Here is an 18,641-nt window from a genome sequence, read left to right as displayed (position 1 = left end):
GCAGGAGAGCACGTGGTATCTGCCACGGCAGCCTGGAATACCACCTCACTCCCAATTCCGGGGAGCCTGGCCCGAGAGCTGCAGCGGCAGTGCCTGCCCAAGACGCAAAGGGAGGCGAGCGCCTTTCACCAGGTAAACGAAGCAATAGTTGGGGCAGGGCAGGCACGTCGACATAAAATTCCACCTTGACAAGGCAGTTGGCAGCCACAGATCAGAATGGGGAGAGGAATGAAAAGGGCCGCGCTGAAGCACGCGGTGACTAGAAGAGAGATGGGGATTGGTAGCCAGGTGAGTCACCTGGGAACAAAGTCGGACAGGATGAGACGCGGCCTGTTGCTAGGCAGGGACGGGTATGTTATTGGATACACCTAATCTTCTCTTCTGAGGGGAATGAGGGATTTCTTTCAGGTGCCCGTGTGGCTTTCAGGAAGGAAATCCATCTCAGTTCATTGTTATTAACGTTTCTGATGGCCTACTGTGTGCTGGCCTGGAACCTCTGCTCTCCTGGCTGGGTTTCCCAAGCAGCCCAATTGCAGAGGGCGGTGCTCTCTGCAAAAAGCAGCCTCTGACCCGGGGCTGAAGTCCTGTCACCGAAAACCAATGCTCTCACTGGCCAGTGAGCTGCCTGCCTGGCGTGGATGGAGGCCCCCCCCCCCCCCCGCTGCCAACAGGAGAGCCACCGAGGCAAGGCCGGGCTCACAGCGGTGCAGGCCCCGGGGCGGGGCCTCAAACTGCCCTCGCTGAGGGCCCGGCCCCAGCTGGAAGGACCGGGGAGGCGTGCGGCCCGTTAGCGTGACTGCTCCTCCCAGATCGCAAACACTGCTTGAGGTCTCACTCATGGTGACTGTTCAATAAATGTCACCCAAATAAATGAACAATCCACCCGCTTGGATGCTACATAGAAAATACACAGTTTCTTGATTGCCTGATTTACCTCATTGCCGCACTAATGTGCTCTTCATTGGCATATTTAAAAACATATGATTTTTTCCAATTAGCCAAGAGCTGGAAAAGGCCTTGAGAGGTCCTGTAATGATCTGCTGCTTGGGGTGCCGCCCGGGGCGGGCAGCCTCAGCAGCCCCGGGGAGCTGGCGAGAGGCGGAATACCAGCTGCTCCGGACACAGCGGGTCAGTCTTCACGGGACAAGGTTCCCAGGCAATCTGTGTGCAAGGTTCACTCCCAGAAGCAGCACCCTAGCTCCTAACTCTCTGTTCTAACCTTCGATGGTTTGATTTGTTTGTTTGTTTGTTTGTTTGTTTTTGAAAGACCGCCAAAAAAGTTCCTATAGCCCCAACACTTAGGAAATTTTATAAGGGTTTCTTTCTTTCCCCTAAGAATTTTGGGAATATTCCTTTCTTAAACTCAGTGGGAATTCTGATCAACCACGTACATACATTAAGCTCACAAACAAAGGGCACCCTACCCGTGGTCCTGAACAGAACGCTCCCCTCCTTTTGGAGGGGGCCCCTGGCTGGCTTTCTAATGGCTGCACTGTAACCCTGTCCGGGCCTTCCCTGCGTATCTCCAGGGAGGGCCACTGTACCGACCCGGGGGCACCGCTGACCTGTCACCCACGCAGAGGGCACCTCCTGAGTGTGCAGAGCACCGAGCAATCCCTTCCATGGTGGGTGCTCCTCAGGTACCAGGGAGCGCTTGGCGCTGTGCCAGGGCACTCTGAAAGTAATGAGATCCCAGCATTTTTGAAATGTGTGCAGGCCTAAGAGAACTCGAGCAGCACATGTCAGCTCCCCAGCCCCCAGACGGAAACTCCTAGACTTGAGGCTTTTCAGGGATCGCCTCTCATTGCCTAATTCCCCTTACAAACTCCCAAAGCCACGCTGAGTCCTGGCCACCTGCCCCCAGAGCCACCCAAGGAGGGCCCGGCGAGCAGGGTTCCTCTCACCCGCGTGCCCTCTCCAGGGAAAGGCCCCCCGGGTGGCTGACCCGGGTGGCGCACTGGCGCGCTTCTGCCTGGGCGCTCTGAACCCCAGAGGGAGTTCTAGAAATCTGACCACGGTTACTCAGGAGGAGGCGCGGTACTAGGGGCCTGCGAGTGTGGGCAGGTCACTCAGCATTTCTTCCACGAGGGCCTTGCTGTCACTGTGACTGCGATCCCAGCCCAGGCTCTCAGATCTGCTGGTTCCTGGGAAAATCGACACCACACGTCTGTTGCAAAAGGAGGCACCAGCAGCGGACACCTGGATCTGCGGAACTTAGCAGCCCCTTGTCTTTGGTTGGGAGGCGGCTCATGAGGGACGGGTGCTGGGGACAGTCCCCGCCGTCCCAGAGGGTTCGGCTGTGCCTCCTGGTCTCTTTCTGACAGGCAGGAGCTCCTGTTAGATCCCGTATCAGTTACATTTTGCTTCTCATTTCAGTCAAAGTGTCAACAATCTGGAATACTCCCCCATCCTTCCAAGCGGTATTTTTAGAACAAACAACTGACATATTTAGCTGAAATAAATCACCTCAAGAAACCCCAGTTTGGCTCATTTTTTGCTCCTGCTTCAGCTAGTAATCTGATCAGCGCCCTAGAGCCAGCACGAAGCTGGAAATGTCCCGGGAGCCGCTGCCCTGCTGCAGGGGCCTGTTTCCGTGGCCGGGTGTGACGCCCCCATGAAGGGAGCCATTTTATTCATTGCTACCCACAAAGCAATGGGGCACCAGCGCCAATGGTCAAGACGGTTTCCTGAGGCCTCTCTGAGCGGCGAGCTGGGGGCTGGGGGCGTGAAGTTAGTACAAGGCAGAGAGCCTGCCCTGGGGTCTGCCGGGCAGGCGGTGAGTGCAACAAGGGTCAGACGGCCACCTGGCAAGGAAATACCTGACAGTAAGTCTTCCCATCAAACAGCTCTGGCTCTGAAAAGCGATAATCTATTCTTCTGGAACCACAAAGCCACTGCCCGTTTCTAAGTGGGAGACGGGGTGAACCGAAGTGGGTCTACTGCTCTGCCGCTCCCCGAAGGCCATCTCTCTGGCGGCCATCTCTCTGAGTCCTGTTTCGGACTCAGCTCCCTTGGCCCCAATTTCCCCACATTCCCAGCTTTGTGGCTGGGAGCTCAAGTGAAGAAATGAGACACTGGGGCCTGTTTCAGGGTCAACGGCAGGTGTCAAAAAGATGGGACTCCTCCACTCACCCAGACCTGGAAGGGGAGGCACCAGGCTGGATGGGAGACGGACTAGAAGGGAGCCAAGAAGCTCTGCAAGACAGAAAGGGCTCCCTCCACTGGCAGGCAGGGAGGAGCCAGGGAGGGAGAACCCGGAGGGCGCTGGGAAGCCGGGCTGCTCTCTGGGACCCCCGAGTCCTTGCCCCAGAAGTCTGAGGCTATACATCCCAGCCTGTTCTGCACATACTACCTTCTCTGTCTTAACCTCCCGTGTGTTCTCACTTAGGACATCATGAAGGGTTTGGTTTGCTTTTGCTCGGCTTGTCTCAGTGGCACCAAGGGACACCAGGGGCAGGACCTCTGTCCATGGTGGGCTAAGCTTGAACAGGGAGCCCTACCCCTCAACGGTGCGGGTGGCGTTGGCTTTTTCACTGACTTTGGTGGGGGCAGTGCATGGGTCAAGCATCTGCATTTACTGAAGGCAACACCACAGGCCAAGACTGCACAGAAAGGCCCCACGGCTGGGATGGTGTGGCGGGAGCCTGCTTCCTGCTTCCAGAAGGCCCTCCAAGAGGGGGCGGGGCCTCGCCACCCAGAGCCCGGGCCCGGGAGGGAGGGCCCCGCTCATCTGACCTCAACCCTCCACGGGTGTCGCAAACCCCCTACCACCACACAGGTCAATGAGGAAGGGCCAGAAAGTTGATTAAAAAAAGACACAATGCAACTGGTAAAATATACATAAAACTTACCATTTCTAAGTGTCCAGTTCTGTGGCATTAAGTGTATTCTTATTTCTGTGCAACCCCCCCACCGCCCGTCTCCAGGACAGATGTCATCGTGGCAAACTGAAATTCTGGCCCCGTTAAACACTAACTCGCCCTCCTCCCTCCGCCAACCCCTGGCGACCAGCACCCCACCTTCCGTCTCTGTGGTTCTGACTCGACCCCAGGAAGCTCACGTAAGGGTAGGTTTTTTGCCCTTTTGTGATCGGTTTATTTCACGGAGCACTATGTCCTCCGGGTCCATCCACGTGTCAGAATTCCCTTCCTTTTTTTAAGGCGGAACAATACTCCGCCGAACGGAGCCCCCGCGAGCTGCTGACCCCCTCCGTCCTCGGCGGGCACCGGGGGCGCTCCCGCCTTTTGGCTGCTGTGAGTGACACTGCGGTGGACACAGGCGCAGGGCATCGTGCGAGTTCCCACTTTCGATGCTTTGGAGTATTTACTCAGACGTGGAATTGGTGGACTGCGCAGTAACCTATTTTGACTATCTGAGGGGGCGCCATACTGTCTCCCACAATGCTGCACCACTTTACAATCCCAGCACAGCACAAAGCTTCCATTTTCTCCGCATCCTCACCAACTCGTTACTGTTTTTTTAAATACTAGCCATCCTAATGGGTCTGAAGGGACGTCTCATTGTGGTTTTGATTTGCATTTCCCGAATGATTAGTGAGTGATGTTAAGGGTATTTTCATGTGCTTATTGGCCATTTTACTATCTATTTTGGAGAATTGTCCATTCAAGTCCTTTGCTCATTTTTTATTCAGGATGTGCTTTTTTTTTTTCCCCCGGAAAGTGGAGTTTGAATTAGCTACTACACCTCTGAATTCGCTTTGCTCTGGGGTGTCTTTCAGGTTGCCGCCCTCTCTCCTTTGGCCAAAGGCCTAACTTGCGTGAGAGGACCAGGCCTCCCTGGGTTGGCTACCTTGCACCTGCACCGCCCCTGACCCCGACATCCTTCAGGTATCCATGCATCATTTGTACAACTTGACGAGATGAACAGCTCCTTTCCTTGTGGTCCAACCTTCTATCAAATGCAAGTTTAATAGGCATGTTCATGGCTCCAGTGCATGTTCATGGCTCCATCACTGCGCTCAGGCATAAAAACAGACCATAACCCCTGGCCCCTTGGTAATCTCTGCATCATAACACTACCCAATCTATTTCAATTTCAGTGGAGTTTCTCTGAGAGAGTGTGTGTGAAGCAAAGGGAGAAAGAGATACAGTAATAATTTTGGTTTAACCAGCTAGAAAGGCCCCGCAAGGGAAGGATGGTCCTGACCATACTTTCTGGTTTACTGATGAGATTATCAGGGGAGAGAGCGTGAGGGTCCCGCTCACTTGGATGGTCAGCTCCGATGGAGCACAAACTGTCCTCCTCTTGCTGGTGGCAGCATCCCCAGCACCCAGCACGGCCCCTTGGCTGTGGCCAGAGCCAAATGCCTCGCAGGTGGTGGTCAAGAGCACAGATGTGGAGGTGGAGGCCAGATGGCCCGGGTTCAAATCACAACTCCACCTCTCACTAGGTGCATGAACTAGGGGCACAATCCTGGACAAATTACTGAACCTCTCTGTGCCTCAGTTTCCTTATCTGTGATTTGGGGGATAATACCACCTACCACAGTTCTAAGATGATTAAGTTATTCAAAATGTGTTAAGCGCTGATACCAGTTGCCTTTAACAAAGCAGCACATGAATGCTAGTGATCGCGATTACTAAATGAATGTATGAATGTTTGTATGGTCACTTCTCTCCAAGGAGTTTGTTCCCACTGGTGTAAAAAGAAATCTGACTGTTTCACAAAATCTGCTTTCACATAGACAGGGTAGAAGCCACATACAAAGAAGAGTGTTGTAGAAGGTGTTACGATCTTCCAGCCAGGTGACTGAGGATTAGTCTCAGTACCTTAGGATACAGCAAAGTTATGTATGATCAGGAAACACACTTGGAAGAGTCGTCCAGACAGCGTAATGATCCCCCTGGTATTTGTATCCTTCAGAGGTTTCAAAAATTACTTTCCTGTGCTTTGTGGTAACAAGTGATGGTTTCTTAAGGTGCTATTGATCTGATGACCTCAGAGCACATGAGAAAGGACCTGTATGTATTCTTTTTAAAGAGGATAAAGTAAAATTAAAATCAATTAGATAAGTATAAAGAAAGGTGCACAACCACAGTTGTTTCAGGGCAAGAACCCAACCCCAGTCGTGCCCACGGCAGCCACTGCGGGCCTTGCTGAATCAGAGTAACACATTTCAGTTACACTCAGGTTCTCAAATGCCACCTAAGGACGGTACTACCTGACATTTTCCAAAGACAAAAAGTAACAAGCTGCCCATTCTTGTGACACTATTTCATCTACAAAGGACGCTCCATGACAAAGCCTCTAGTGGGGTCTGATCACAGCCCTGGCCGACCGACTGCCACACCGGGAGCGACCTGCCTCACCTAAGACAAAGTTGTGGGAATGACAAAAGAAAGGCCACACGCACCGTGAAGGGCACAGTGGCCAATGGAACCGAGCAGAAAGCTCAGAAACAGCCTCCCATGTGTGGACATTCAGGACAAAAGTGACACAGTGGAGCAACAGGGAAAGAAGTCTGTTCACCACAGGATGCTATGGGGGATGCTGGGTATCCACGTGGGGAGAAATTACATCGATCGCTCACACTGTCCGTACACGAAACGGCCAATACCAGAGGAACTTCCAGCTTCGAGTGCGGAAGGCAACGAGAGCTTTCAGAAGATAACTTGGGAGACTATCTCCATGATCCTGGAAATGGCCAAGGTCTAGAACTCTCCTAGAACACAGGAGAACTCTCCGTGGATACATAGTTGACAGATTCAACCACTTTAAAAATCTGTAACTTCTGTTCATCAAAGGACATCAGTGAGAGAAAGCAAAGACAAGGCACAGATTGGGAGAGTTTTGCAACACATATAACCAACAAAAAAAGCACATGTAACCATAATATATACAGAAATCTTACAAACTAATATGAGAAAGACGACCCAATCAGAAAAAAGACTTCTACATGTGCTCCACAAAAGCTACATGACCAATGAACTAATAAAAAGGTGTTCAACCTCATTAATAATGAAGGACGTGCAACTTAAACTCACAATGTGATGCCATTAACAAGTAACTAACTACACTATCAAAAATAAGTCTGACCACACCCAGTGTTGGCGTATGGAGCCACGTGGGATCCCCAGGCACTGCTGGTGGCAGTGTGCAATGGCACGACCACTGTGGAAAACAGTTTGGAATGACTTGGTAAAATTGAAGACTTGACACAGATCCTGTGAGCTGACAACTTCCCCCTAGGCGTACATCTAACGAAATTATTTAGGAGTACAAATACATATGGTATAGATCCACAAGACAATGCTCAACACAGAATTCAGGACGGCACTTAACCTGTGAGGCGAGAGGTAAGGGGGTGGGATGGAGGAGTACACAGGCAATCCACAGGCTATATTAATGTTCTTTTTCTTAAACAAAGGAGGGTTATATGTATATTAGTTTTATTATTATTTTAAATATATTTAATAGTCTTTTTGCTTCTTAATATTACCAATTTTAAAAGATTCTAAAATACTGCATTAGAAAATACTATATTAGTAATAGTAAAAGAATTCCTATGAACTATTGAGTGACTACCATGTAGTGATTACAGTTAAGGCATTGATCCCAATGCCCTAACTGCACTGGCTACAACAGCTAAACGCCCTTGGAGTTCTGGCCTCTCTGTGTTCACCCTTACTGCTACCGTGAAGTGATGAAAGTTGGTATTTAAGTACCTTGGAGAAGCCTAATGGGGACCCAAGTTCTGTGATTCTCTGCCCCAGGCCCAGAGGCCAGCCGAGCCAGTTCTCGGTCCAATGGCTGCACAGTGGGAGGGAGTTCACACAGGGCGCCCAACCTTTGGGCATCTCTGGGCCACACTGGAAGAAGAAGAGTTGTTTTGGGCCGCACATTAAATACATTGCAACATGTAATCTCACACACACAAAAATCTCATAATGATTTAAGTAAATTTATGATTTTGTGTTGGACCTCATTCATAGCCATCCTGAGCCACATGTGGCCTGTGGGCCACAGGCTGGACACCACTGAAGCAGGTGCTGACCACACGTCAGCTACGCACTCAGCCTGTGGCAGGTATGGCTAGGGGGACACAAGAAACACCAGGCATTCCTGGCTTCTGAAAACCTACAGTTCTGCTGGAGACAAGCCTGTGACAAACCAATAGATGTTACTACGTGACAGGTGCCTGTCTAGGTGGGTGTTGGAATGTTTTACCCAGGTTGGGGACAGAGCATGGGATATACTGACTGCATCGGGCCCAAATTTTCATCATGTTTTCTCGGAAAGAAGTTTCTCATCACAAAGGAAGAAATACAAATATTTAAAAAGCAAACAAGTCATGGGCTGCTCTCAGACCTGCTGACATATGCTTTGCTTTTTTGAGCTTACAGCTTAACATTAAAATAACAGGCTTGCATTCTTCAAATATTTCTACTCCTGTTCCTTATAGTGCTTGAAAAGGCTGTCAGCTGCTGTCACTTGGAGGCATTGCCATATTAGCCACCACTGTTTACTGCTTACAATGTGGTGTGGCCATTAGTTTAATAAGCCCGCTGGATGACACCCCCAGCTGTGTGCCCAGGAGCCGCACGCAGGAGCCTAACATCTAATGAAGGTGCAGGCGAGGTGCAGGGAAGGCTGCTTTCGAACTATGGATGAGAGAAACTGAATTTAATTGCATCAGGTGGTACTTCACTGATGGGCAGAGGACCGAAGGAGTTTTTTTTTTTTTTTTTAAGTGCTTTCACTACTTCAAAGTTCCATGGGCTCACCGGCTTCGGATAAAATCCAGAAATATACTCAGTATGCAAAAGAGCAAGTTTGAGATCTGCAAGAAGCAAACACTGCAGCGAAGCTCTTTTAATTTACTCTGGATAAGTAGCTGAACCTACAAAAGAAATCTCTACTCAGAGCTTCCCGAATTATAATGAGAGTTTTCTCGCTGGGGAGAAGAGGAGTGCTCTTTTCATTGGAAGACAAAGGAATGTTTGTAATGGAAATGTGTGAATTGATTTTCCAAGCGGAGCAGCTGAAACACGCTGATCGAAAATGCAGTGAGGTGCTGAGGCAGAGAGATCAAGTCAAAGACGAAGATGATCCACTTAAAATTTGCAACTGCACTTATTTCAAGAAAGTGAAGAGAGCCAGCCGGGCCACGGCTCCGTCCCCTTCCTTTCCCCCGGCTCCCGCCGCCCCCGCCCCATTACCGACCCTGCCGCTTAGACAGTTAGGACCTGCCGGCATGCAGGGCCGGGTACTGTTTCTGGCCACTGTGTACCGGTTACCTAGCGACTCACTGAGGAGAAAATAGGAACCGAGGAGCCCAAGAGACAATGTCTTCTCAGCAAAGCCTAACCAGCAAGCCTGCCTTCAGGGATTCCACGGGAACGGAAAGATAAGTGGATAATTCCAGCATAAGGCAGTTTATAATGACAATTCTTAGGTTATGTACAAATATTGATGGACTGATTTAGGGAATTCCATTTCCTAGAGGATAAAACCAAGGCAGCAAGAGGTCAGGCTATCTTGATCAAAGTGGCCAAAACAAAACACTCATCTGACACTAGTGGAAGCCCCTGGTAATGCAAGACAAACAAGCTCTAAAGCAATGTTTCCCCAAGTTCAGTCACTGGCGTTTGTTCACTCTAATGTTTGCCATACCCAGGTGTATCTACTAGTATTTACTTAATATTTTTCTATTCTATTAGTATTTACTGAATATTTTACTTATCTATTAGTAGCTAGTAGTATTTACTTAATGTTTATTAAGTAAATATTAGTATTTACTTAATATTTTTCTTTAAATTAACTTTAAAGCAACTCATTTAAAAAATTCTTTGTCTCCCTCTGAGTGATAATTTCCCTGAAACCATATTTTGATATGCAATTATATATTTTGTAATGTACATTTAAAAATGTATAACTATGACAATAAAAGTGTTCATCCATCAATACAACCATCTAAGATCATCCTGTGTGCCCCAAGGGTACCGATGGAAAAAATGGATAAGCGTTTTAACTTAATAAGGACAACCTAACAGCTACAGTTGACCCTTGAAGAACAAGGATTTGAACTGTGCGGGTTGACGTCTATGCATGTTTTTTTTCAATAAATACTGTAAATGTCTTTTCTCTCGCTTACTGTATTATAAGAATGTAGTATATATTACATGTAACATACGAAAAAAGTGTAACTGACTATTTATATTTATGGATAAGGCTCCTCTCAACAGTAGGCTGTTAGTGGCTAAGCTTTTGGGGACTCCAAAGTTCTCTGCAGAGCTCCAGCTGTGCAGGGGTCAGCACCCCAACCCCTGCTTTAGTCAAGGGTCAACTGCCTATCTAAGTATCATGAAAAAACAAAGAGTAAAGGGAATTTTGTACTATTTACCCTCAGGATGTCTATGAAGAACTTAGAAGGAAGTTGGTAAGAGTAAATTTAATGACTTTTGAGTCAGGAAACACAAAAGCCCAGGGTCACTTACATAAAATTTTCGGGATATTCACTCAGGGCCATGTCCACGATGTTCAGCGCGTCGTGGTAATGTTTCTGTGCGGACAACAAGAGGGCCAGGAGGTGCAGAGAGTTGACATCATCGCCTTGAAGCTGCAGGGCTTGGCGCACGTACCCTAGAGCCTCTGGTATCTGGTTTAAGACAAAACCAGAAAGAATGTTTACACACACACACACACACACACACACACACACACACACACACACACACACACACCCACCCACCCCCCCCCCCATTTCAGTATCTGCTTCTCTGTGACTATCAAGGGTCATTTTGCCTTGTACCACATTCGGATCTTAAGCCCAGTCTTTATGGAAGCACCAGGACATTAACCGCAAACGTGAAAGCTGGCACTATCTTCAGGTAACCGATTAAGTAATACTCTTCCTCTGTGTAACTGCCAACACCAAACATTTTCTTTTTCCCCTAAATAAACCCTTTCTTTTTCCACAAAACGGATCTCCTTTCGATCCTGCTTATGATAATTTCACTAAATGGAAGCACATATAAATTGCCAGAAGTTTTTAGTGGAATGTAACTGCGTAAGCCGAACTGTTCTCATTTTTTAAAGTGTGACTGAAATTAAAGTGCTTAATAAGTTATGAAACCCTTCACAGAGCTTTCTAAATGACCAAACACCTGCGACTCCTTCCCAGTTCCTTCGCCCCAGTTCTCCATTAGACAGCAAGGAAACATAGAAACACACAAGCAAACAGAAACCCCACACCTTCCCAAACTACAACCACAACAGCTCGATCCAAGACATCCATGGCAGGGCCACGTTAAACTCAAGCAGGGCCAGGCACGGCCTTGGCCTTCAACGTGCAACAGCTGTTTGAGTCTTTCTTCACAATGGGTGCTAAAATGCCCACATAATGAACACTGAACACCAGAGTTTCCACGCAGGTTCAGCAGTAACCAGGGAGAATTAGAGCTTGAAGCTGGGTTTTGAACAAGAGCTCGAGACTGAAGCTTCCTATACAGCTGGCCCTGGGGCCTCTCTGGTCTCCCCTCCCAAGTCCAGTCCCGTGGCTGGACCCCCTCTCAGCTCTTCTGCTGCTCCTCAAAATCTTTTGTTTTTTCCTTTTCTGAAATTCCATTTTTGATGGATTTAATTATAAATGCTGGCCATGGAGGCTTTCTGTGTTGAGCCATGGAATCACGGCTGTTACAGCTAGGAGATCACCTGTCCAACCTTCATTTACAGGAAGCAGCCAAGTCCAGAGATGAAACGGCTTGAGCAAGCTCGCCCAGCTATTGAACTTCTGAGACGAGAGTGGTGCTAGATGTTCTGATTCCTCTCCCACCCTCTGCTCCCAGTCAGATGGCATTGGCTCTAAAGACAAGAGGGCCACAGGCCCCCTGCCCGTGGTCGGCTGGGAAATGCTGCCACTGAGGTCCGGTGCTGTCATGCCGCGTGCCCACAAGGCTGCTGACCCCCACGAGGCTCATCCCTCAGAGTGAGCACGGACAGGGCGAACAGCTCCCAGCCTGGGACTGTGGGGAGGGCCCAAAGGCAGGGGGTTCCCATGGTGTCAAGGTGCGGAGATGACCAAAGCAATCAGGGACAAACTGGTACAGGGTTCAAAAGATGCCCCGAAGGAAGAGCTGACTTGAAGGAATTCAGAGCTGCTCCTTCATTCAGCGAGTACTCTGAGCGCCCACCGCCTGGCGGGCCGGGTTCCAGCTGTCAGGGTGAAGCAGTGATGCCAACAGTCGCAGGTTCCTGCCCTCTGGGAACCTCAAGTCTGGTGAGGAAGACACTGAGCTGAGCAAAGGAGGGAGGGGCGCAGGCAGCTGCCGGGAGAGGCTCCGCAGAGAAGGGGCGAGAAGGCCCGGGTGGGGGAGAGGGGCCAGGTGGCCAGTCACTAGCCCATGCTCAGCCCAGCTGTGAGTCGTGCCATACCAGGTGAGAGGACCTTTGCAGAGGAGGGAGCTGGGTCTCCTCAGCCCCCAGGTCCCCAGTGGGAGCCACTGCTCTGGGGAGTCAGATGCATGCCTGCCGCCCGGGCTGCCAGGGGAATGGCATGTCTGGGGAAGTGACCTTCCAGTCACCCTCCAGTCAGCACTCAGGAATGTGCTGGGGTTACCAGCAGTGCCTTGCACCTGGTGGGCAGGCGGACATGTGGCCAGAGTCTCCAGGACAGCTGGGAGGGGACGGGAGGGGATGAGAATGGCAAAGGCAGCTTCTGGGAGCTGCCAAAGAAAAGAGAAAGGCCAGCAAAGTTTGTCCCTCCACTAAGAACACTGTTGACTCTCCTGTTTCAAGGAGCCGCTGTGTGGGATTGTTCATGCCTTCTATGGATTTAGAGGAACCGGTGTCTTTGGTCTACAGCTTCTGGCATCTCCCTGTCAGTCAACAATACCCTTGTGGAACCCAAACCCCCACCAGTGACTAAATCCCCACTCTGCTGAGGGCTCTGCACTGGGCTCTGCTAGAAAGGGACACGGGCTCTTCGATGACTCCTAGGTTCAGGGTGTATGCCCTGTGCTGTGTCCAAGTTGCCATCTGACCCCACGTTGGGCCCGCAGATCTATGGACTGAACCTCCAAAAGCAGAGCCTAGCGCGTCTTCACAGCCGATGCCCACAGTGACCAGAACACCAGGGTCTTTGCTGTGAGGAGGCCGTGTCCTCTGAGAAGGACCCCCGGCTCCAGGTCGGCCTCAGGTGGGTGGAGGACCAGCTATTAGCTCGAACTGAGGTGTTGAAGGAAGCGGATCAAAAAGAGGGTGCACCCAATTTAGGAAACATTCAAGAAACTGACCTGCCTGGAGATGGCGAGCTGCAGAGCCAGGTAGAAAGCTGCCTGGTGGTCTGTAGGTGACAGACTGTGGTCCCTGAAAAAGCATTGACGGCTGTTAGCACATGGGAGAGGCTATCGAACAAGTGTTCCCATTTGCATTTTTACACCAAGGCCACGTATTTGACTGTTGACTGTTCCATTTAAACTCTCCACCTTTGTTCACTAACAATGCAACGCACCTTCCCTCCTGTGTGTGTAGGTATGACACAGTCGCGGGTTTCCGTGTTTTGTCCAGCCTCTGAAGTGGCAGCCAGTGATGCCCGGCTTTGAGAGAGAGGCTGGAGGTGAAGGATGCGCGGGCCCCGAGCTCTGATCCCCGCACCGCCTCCCGGCACACTGGGCAGAAGAGGCCCTCACGTTGTGCCGGGACACCATGAGGCCGTGGCTGCACTTGGCACAGCGATGGCTGCTTTGGTTAAGTGTTGGCTTGGCCTTAATGCTACTTCATCCAAATTTCTGGATTTCAAAGAAACGACCTGAAAATTAAGACCCAGCTTTTCTTGTAAAATGAGGTTTTGGTTTTTGATGGACTAAGTATAGGGAGAAAAGAAGGATCTTCATTCAGTCTTTGGAAGCTACTAAGTTCCATGCAGCTTGCTAATGTCATCTGCGTAGCTCTGACATGTGAGGCTGCGGCTCAACACCGGGTTTGGTTTTATTAACCGGCCTTTGACGCCAAATGGGAAGAGGTCGTGCTGGCCTCCTAATTATTTGCGAATGTGGTTATTCTTGCTTTTATGTGGAAGTCAATCGTATTTCACCAAGAGCAACTCAAAAATGAGACTGTATATGACATAATTCTGTGTTGAAAGTCTGGAGGGAAGAGAAAACAAACTTATCGTTTCTTTAAAAGGTACTATGGAGCAGACTAATTAAAAACGGTGGGGCCTGGACAGTAAACAAACCTTCAAGCTGTTCTGTCAACATTCTGTGATTAAAGGAGGATCTTCTAGCAGCAGAAAGCAAATTTAGGACAAAGAAGAAAGCCAAATCATTATGGGGCCAACTGCGGCAAACACGCCAAGGAGGGCTTTCTCCAGGGGTAAGGCCTTTCCATGGAAGTGTCCGTCTGCTGTGGGGAAAAAAGACTAAAAAGTCTCCCAGGTGTTTGCCATTTAGAAAATACAAGCCCAACAATCCGGGACACTGTACAGGCAAACGCAGTGGCTCATGTCGGGGGATTAGAGAGAGCAAAGGGAGTCTCTGTCCTCTTATTGCTCTTAATAGCAAAGCCCCCAAAGTCACCTCCCTGGTTACTTCACCGGTCACTGTGCCTCACGACACAGCCTTAGGACTCTTCTCATCTTAGGGTAAGAGGCTTGGCTCATTTGCCTGCGTTGCCCTTTTAAATGTCTTGTTTCTGCCAATATGCTCGTTTTCATTATTTCCTAAGTGTTGGTTTTTCCATGAATTTGTACATCAAAGGGCTTCTTACTTTGGTGTTTATAAGAAATAAAATTGGGACGTCATGGTTTCTGTCTCTCCCAATCATTCAGGGAGAATGAATACAAAATTAGTTGTGAAGAGACGTTGAATTATTCAGTATTCTTTATTTTATCTCATTTCTTTCATAATTAATAAAAAGCCAGGTTTCTACAACCCTCCAAAAAGCATTCCAGAGCTATCGTTTTCTCAGTTCCATTTAGATTTTGCACAGTGAGGTTAAATCAGACCCATGGTTGCCGCTACCCAGCACCAACCAAGGGAAAAGCTAGCAATGGTCTGGGGGTTCAGGGCAAAGGACAAGGCCAGTGTGACCACGGGCCCCGCCCTGGCCTCAGCTCATGATTATTAACTGTGAGCCACAGCACGGCGGAAAACAAACAACAAAAAACAACTAGAAGTGCTAGAGATCTTGGCATTTCTGGGTGGATGAGGGCAACGTCTGAGGAACTGCAAACTTGGCTAACAACGGACATCCAACCGCCCGATTTCTAAGGAGGCACAGCTTAAACAGACATTTCAAAAACCTCGTGTTGGTAATTTGGCTAATGAGTTCAACTGACCACTTTAGCTCAGGAAAGAAAAAAAAGGAAATAAGGAGAATGTCCAAAAAAACAAGAAAAGGGGTATGTTGTTGATCGCATGAGGCTCTAGAAAACTTGCTTTAGTCATGCAAAACGACTCAGCAGCTGCGCTTCCTGTGGCAAAACCACCGTGGGGTGCCCACAGCCAGTCACTCCACAGGTGTCGCCGGGCGGTGCAGGCGAGAGGAAAGACATCCGTGTCCTTGAGAACCGTAGGCCTGATGAACTCTGCACGTGAATATGAAGCAGCCCCTAAACCCCATTCCTGCACAGCGGGCATCTGGGGGAGCTGCTAAGGAAAACCACAGGGATGCTCACCAAGCGCTTCCTCTGTCAAAGGAACTCCATACCCATCCATTTAGTTTCTTGTCCGTAGGTAAAGAATTGTTAGACTGCCGGGTCACCAGGCTGTTCATCTCTCCTCCCCCCACTCATCCGGCCAGCCATCCACCCATCTACCGTCATCCATCCAGGCACCCACACGCCTATGGTACTCAGTGCCTGTGCCAACCGCTGGGGAGATGAGCCACACAAGGGCCTTTCCTTGAGGAACATCCCTTCTCCCCTCAAGCCCAGGGAGACCCACAGTGGCCATTACAAAGCAGGGGGAGCAGGGCCCCGAGAGGTGTGCCCGGCCGCCACTGCAGAGCAGGGGGTGGGCCTCGCAGACCACCTGTCTACGAACCCAGGACACGTGCGGTGTATGCCCCAGTGCCTCCCAAACTCTCCAACATGCTCTAGAACTGAACCAACAATACAGAAAAGGCTGACCGATTTTGACCCTGGTCATTAAGATACATACTTTGTAACAACAATAACTACAATTCACGAAGCATCTACTGTTAAGCATCTGGTCCCAGGCCATCCAGCAAGAGGCAGAGCTGGAAGTGAAACCCTGAGGCCCAGACTCTCCACTCTAGCGCCCTGCTCCCTGGCGTGGTCAATTCTCCTCGAAGTCCCCTTCAGTCCAGGTCACAGCAGACATGATTGGTGTATTATTCGATTAAGAAAAACAACGTACACACCTGGTCAAATCTATCATGTAGGAACTTCCCGTTAGTGACACACACAGGACCACCACCTTGTCCTGGTTTGCCCGGGATTTCCCTAGGATTAGCCCTCAAAGTGCCACGTTCTGGGACCCTGCTCAGTTCCTGACAAACTGGGATGGCCGGGTACTCCATACACACAGATCATACTACTCTCTGCATTGAATTCCAGCTGGGGGCGAGAGGGGACAAGGACGTGAGACCGAGTGTCACACTGAGCAACAAGCACTAGCAGCCCCGGTTCCGCACGCCAGGCGGCGGGTGTCTGCAGCATGCTATCCGCGGCTGCTTCCAGGCCTCTCCCTGCAGGGTGTGAGCTGCACAGGAGCAGCCGCTCAGATCAGGTCGGTATCTTCAGAAAGCTGTGCAAATGTGTTTGTTTTTTTCGCTACATTTTTGTTCGGGGCCAACGAACTGGTCCAGCTACTTGGGCTGCGCTTATGTACGAACAGCTGTGGGCCTCAATATTAAGATGCAGAGATGTGAGTGGGAGGCCTTCATGAGCCTTTTTGAATCCACTAGAGAGCAAATCTCCGGAATTCTGACTCCAGAAAAATTAAGAGTTTATTTTTATATGCTATATTGGCACTTTCTTCTTTTTAAACAAAAACTGCGAAACAATAGTATAAATAGCATTGTGGGGAGAGAATTTAAATACATAGTAAAAAAACAAGTACTTCTCATCCAAGTGGTTTTTAAATATCCATTTACATTTCAGAAGTAATACAAATCATTTGTATTTATGTAAAATCTTTCCTTACGGGTTAAGTCTACAATGTACTAGATGAGTCCTACTTCATGAGTACTTGAAACAAAATAATTTTATTTCTTTGAAAAATATTCTTCGTTTCACACAAACACTAATTTAGGTTAGCCTTCCACAATAAATCATGTAGGTGAGTAGGGTTTTATTACTCTTCATTCCCACACGAACTAATATTTTAAAAATCTCTTTGAATTACAACCTAAAAGCCTAAGTAACAGGAACAAAAAGGAATTCAGGCCAATGGAACAGCTGTTACATAACACGAAGCCACGGATTCTGAGGGCTCAGGGCAGGCCACCACTGTGGCTGCTCTCAGAGAGCCAATCAGATGTGCTGACCGAGGTGAAAGAGAAGTAATGACCACCTTCTTAGGCATGCGTGCGTGCGTGCGCGTGTGTGTGTGTGACAAAGCAGGACCGGAGAATTTAAAATTCCCAATCATTTGAAGTGGAAATGCTTTCCACACGCCCCTGCTGAAAAATGCCAACCAAAGCTTAGCACAGAGACAGGAGACCTGTCTGCAGATGCTGGCTGGTATGTGTTGTCACTAGCTGGTCTGGGACAGGCAGGGCGAGGGCCCCATTGGCAGGCCGAGGCCCCCATTGGCAGGCCTGATAGGAAACAGAAACGCAATGAGAGATTTTGGGTTAACTGAAACCTAGCGAGAATGATCTCCTGAAGAAAGGAATCGTATGCTGCAACAAATCTAGGAGAGAAATCTCACAAAGGTCATTAGGTATTGAGAGATCCTCGTGACATTTTGATGCAAGTAACCAAGTTTCTAATACAACTCCAAGGAAGCAATGTAACTCAGATATCCTTACAGTGAAAGGATCAATGGCAATGAGAGATCTGACATCACGGGCCTGTCCTTTCAAGCAGTGATTCATTTCAGTGATTTATCATAGCTGCAATAAGAATAAAATTAGGGCAATGTGGTACAGCAGGTACCAGAAAAGCTGGGTTAGAGTCAGGAAACCCTGATTCTGTCCTGACTATTCAACAGCCCTGTGACTCTGGTGGCTCTTCCCACTCCTGCGTGGCCGTCCCTCACCTGCAGGGAACATGCTGCTTGTCCTGCCTCCCTTGCCGGTGTGGGGGTGCGGAGGCGGTTATGTAAGGGATGTGAACGAACACGATGACACTCGCGCGTCTGCTGGCTATAAAGCACCCCCCGACTGTCGCGAAGGCTCGCTGGTGCAGACAAGCACAGGCGCTGTGCGGCACGGCCGGGCTGGGCGCTGGCTGGCCTGGCTCTCCTGGGGTATTTCAGAGGCTGTTTCAAAACCTGGCTTTTCCATTCCTTAATATAAAAATCTGCAGCTTGACAGGTTAAAAAAAAATCTGGGAAAAGATCCCTTTTCTAGATGATGACAAATGTCTTTAATAAAAGGAATCATCTCCCTAGATGTACAAAGTATCTATCTTCTTGGAGCTGAACTGCTTTATTAGGAATTGATAAAATGTGCCCAAATGGAGGAACAGATTAAGAATGTAGATTTACATG

General features: G+C 49.2%; 1 protein-coding gene across 4 annotated transcripts in view; it reads right to left on the bottom strand.

Moving 5' to 3' along the window:
- The window catches only part of TTC7B (tetratricopeptide repeat domain 7B), a 212,326-nt gene that overhangs the window by 70,474 nt on the left and 123,211 nt on the right, over window positions 1-18,641 (bottom strand). For all 4 annotated transcript variants that reach the window (XM_054567150.1, XM_054567152.1, XM_054567153.1 and 1 more), the window contains exons 14-15: window positions 13,254-13,326; window positions 10,458-10,618 (exon numbers count right to left, since the gene is read on the bottom strand). In XM_054567150.1, coding sequence (XP_054423125.1) covers window positions 10,458-10,618; window positions 13,254-13,326 — 234 coding nt within the window. The remainder of the gene's footprint in view (window positions 1-10,457; window positions 10,619-13,253; window positions 13,327-18,641) is intronic.

This window comes from Pteronotus mesoamericanus, unplaced genomic scaffold (genome assembly GCF_021234165.1).
Source record: "Pteronotus mesoamericanus isolate MK-2021 breed Mesoamerican mustached bat unplaced genomic scaffold, CSHL_Meso_final contig_182, whole genome shotgun sequence".
In the NCBI taxonomy this organism is placed as follows: Eukaryota; Metazoa; Chordata; class Mammalia; order Chiroptera; family Mormoopidae; genus Pteronotus; species Pteronotus mesoamericanus.
The sequence above is the reverse complement of the archived record's forward strand: the minus strand, read 5'-3'. Positions and strand labels throughout refer to the sequence as shown.